The following is a 3,582-nucleotide window of genomic DNA, read 5'->3' on the forward strand; positions in this document are numbered from 1 at the left end:
AAAAAAAAAAAAAAAAAAAAGGTTGAGAACCACTTATCTAGATATTTTGTTTGTTTTCCATGTACAGTACAGAACAGCACATTGGATTGTGGATGCAGAAATTAACAGGATAATCCCTTCAGCAGGGACCTGCTTACCTCCAGCTTCCATGATGAAATACAGCTAGACACAAACTCAAGAACCTCAACTATTCTGCAGTGTCAGTCATTAAAGCAAAGAAACATGGAACCTGGCTCCCTCACTAGAATACTTAATTAAAAGTTCTTAGGACTGTTGCCCCCTCCCCACCCCTTCATCACAGTAACATTATGCTATATTGAAGTAGCTGTAATTGTTACTTCAGTATATACCCTCCCCCCCCACAAAAAAAACCAGCAGAAGCCTAGAGTGTACTGAAGCAAATAATTTAACTGAAACTGATTTTTTACACTTGGGGCATTGAGCATTAAAGAGACGTGTAGTGGAACCATATAAGTTCATCTAAAATAGATGAGAAATGCTTCCTTATGCAACTATGTATGTCATTACTGTTTTTACAAGGAATAAGTCCTCTGGAATTAATAGTATTTACATTTCATTGTGGACAGAAGAATATGTTCCAAACTGTGAAAACAATTAGCAGAGAAATATTCAAGAAGCCTAGAAACTCAAGTTATTCAAGGGTAAGCATCTGACGTTTTCAAATTTTTTAAGGACTTCCACCATGTGAGGGCTTAAGATTTTGACGCTTTATTCGTAGCAGAGATCAACAGCTTCATTTCTGATTCTGCTTTAGATTAGGCAATAAATGACAAGCAATTTATACCTGCAGGACTTCAGCAGGAAACAAGTCTTGTTGAATCAGTACAAGTGACCTTAATGCACGCACACAGGCCCAGGTTTGGACACAAGTTCAAAAACTAAAGTTTTATTTACTTCAAGTAAACAGATAGACAATACAAGTATTCAGAACAAGGACTGCTAAAACTAACATCAGAAAAGATTACCCACCTGTAATTTCTAATCCATTACAGTGTTGCAAAAAGCTATTTACAAAATATACAAAGATTCCCACCTGTAATTTCTGGACCATTGTGCTCAGTCTTCTATCTGAAAGACAAACCTAATATTCCAAAATTAAAAGCCTCTGAGTTATTAATCAATGTTAATCAATCTTAAAACAAAGATCTTCAACTTGGTAGGATTTCAGACCTCACTACTGGAATGCTTAAGCACAACTCTTCACAGAAAAACAAGGGAAGCAGTATTAGCGTGCTCAAAAGGGTGCACTTTTAGGAGAGAAGTTTAAAAATGAGTTGTTTTCTTCTTTCTTGATAGGAACCCATTGCCCATAAGGATTTCCTTTTCTGTCATTTTCTCTTCCTGGGGAAACTGTTCTCTAACAGAGAGACTTGCAGGTTTCTGAGCTGCTGGCTTCGCCATCATGTTCTGGAAAGAAATAAAGCTCCTATTTAGAATATATTTTCTTCCAATCTTATCATGCAGACAGCTATAGTCTGAGACACTTGTCTACAATGGAGGGTGCTTAAGAATTATTTAAATAGTCTGTGGAAGCCCCTCTCAGCATGCCAAAGGCAAAAGTTTTTGGCTGACGTCTAAAAAGATCAAAATTGTGCAGCTGCGCCAATAGACCATCATCCACAAAAATTCCTGTGTTCCATTTCCTGGATACAACACTACCAAAATACTGAGGGTATCAATTCTTAGCGTGCGTAACCTTTGGTTCACTTGCAGAAAAGTAAACTATTCAAATAATTCTTTTTTTGTGTTTTTTTGTTTTTTTAACCCCCGCCCCAATACATTAATGCACAAGCCACACCATTTCATGAGTTAAGTCAGTTGTATCTGCATTTCATAAATGTTGTCAATCAAATCTAAACTAAAATTAGGGGTGGAACCACTACCTTGTATGTAACCTTTTGCTTAGCTAAGTTACATTTGGCACAAGTGTCCAATCTCCCAGTCTTCTGAAGTCAAGATTTAGTATCTTGTACATGTACTTACATTAGAGCTGAAAGAAATGCCTCTCTGTGCAGTAGCTCTCTCAGTTCCACTTCTAAGCAAGTCTTCTGTAAGTCTTCCGGATGGCTAAAGAAGAGTATACAAAGTTTATATGGAGGGAAGCTAGGTTTGTTCCCAATTAGATAACGTAGTAGGAAAGACTAGAACATGAATATTCTAATACAAGCTGGTCTTGACTATTTATATCATCAGTAGCTCTAAAGCTACAAAGTAAGGTGATGCACATTTAAAAAAAAAAAAGCGGTGTTGAAGTTAACTTGGGAACATCTAGTTATTTTCACTAGTTCAATTATGTCAATTTACATGTACAACCTCCATGCTCAAGTTTTAAACTGTAACCATCTTACTGCAAGCATGGATTTCATATACATTGAAATGAAATGTTATAGCAAATTGTGTATAAGTTCTGTACATCAACCCTGCAGAGCTTTGGAGAAGGACAGTAAACTTATCTGCAAGTGATGCACGCCTCTTCTTCTGTACTCTCTCAATCTGGAATATATTGCATACATTATGACAGGGATTGCCTGTACCATTTGTTTAGCTGTCCACGAAACCCTCATTAAGTTTAATTCAGAAATACTAAGTTTAAAATGCTGCTACACGACATGTTATAGGTTTCCTCCCTACAGCGTATCAGATAATTGCCATTAACATACATACTGCAAAACTAAAATTTGTTTGTTAAAAATGAATTAATTTTCTTTCCCTCCCCTAGAATCACAGCAGCTATAGCCCAAGTCCCTTGATTACCACCAGATTTTCTTCATCAATGTCTGCAGACCATATTCATGATTTCTATAAGACAGAAATAAAGTATGTAAAATGCAATGTGTGTTTGGGTACTGGATTTCTGGGAACAGTTTGTTGCATATCAAAAAAACCGACAGTCACCAGGCAGTAAGTTTAACCTTTACAAAAGCCTATTAAAACAGAATTTGTGATTAAACCTTAGATTCAGCTCAACTGTATTTGCCAATTACAATTTTATAGACTAGTGAGTCATTTCTTACCGGAGGAAAAACAAAAACAACAAACAAACAACCTCCCCCCCAAACCCCCCCCCACAAGCAAACTAGATTCTTTCTGCCTTCCTAACCTATCACTAGTGGAAAAATGTGCATCTTCATGGGGACCAACCACCTCTAAGACTCCAAGGTACTCTTCCAGCATCAGCAGGTCTACAAAGGGTTTGGGGTATTCTGATGAGTTAGCAGTTTTTTTCCTGAGAAAATATTTCAAAGGCATAATTTCAAAGCAACTTAAGAACAAAAAAAAATAAAAAGTTAAAACAGCTAGTCACGCAGGCTTGTCTCTGAGGAGTTTTGGGAAAAGAGAAAGGAAGAAGTTTACCTTTGAAGCAGGAAACACTCCAGGTCATACTTACCTCAGTAGACTCTGCAGCATCTTCACTTTTCAGGTTTCTGCTGTGTGTGTCTTTGGATGCAGTGCTGAGTCTCAAACTCGCTGGCAACACAATGTTATTTGTTCCAAGGACTTTGGCAGCATTAGTCTTGGCTATTTCCAGGAGTTCCCTCTTATCTGGGGGGGGGGGGGGGG

At 37.5% G+C, this 3,582-nt stretch overlaps 1 protein-coding gene across 1 annotated transcript in view; it reads right to left on the reverse strand.

Moving 5' to 3' along the window:
* Positions 1-887: 887 nt before the first annotated feature.
* Positions 888-3,582, reverse strand: part of RSRP1 (arginine and serine rich protein 1) — a 5,271-nt gene continuing 2,576 nt past the window's right edge. Inside the window, 4 exon segments of the mRNA XM_019512440.1 lie at positions 888-1,377; positions 1,380-1,428; positions 2,005-2,088; positions 3,410-3,564. Of these exon segments, the coding sequence (XP_019367985.1) occupies positions 1,256-1,377; positions 1,380-1,428; positions 2,005-2,088; positions 3,410-3,564 (410 nt within the window). The 3' untranslated portion in view covers positions 888-1,255.

This window comes from Gavialis gangeticus, unplaced genomic scaffold (genome assembly GCF_001723915.1).
Source record: "Gavialis gangeticus isolate Ggan-Ray unplaced genomic scaffold, GavGan_comp1, whole genome shotgun sequence".
In the NCBI taxonomy this organism is placed as follows: domain Eukaryota; kingdom Metazoa; phylum Chordata; order Crocodylia; family Gavialidae; genus Gavialis; species Gavialis gangeticus.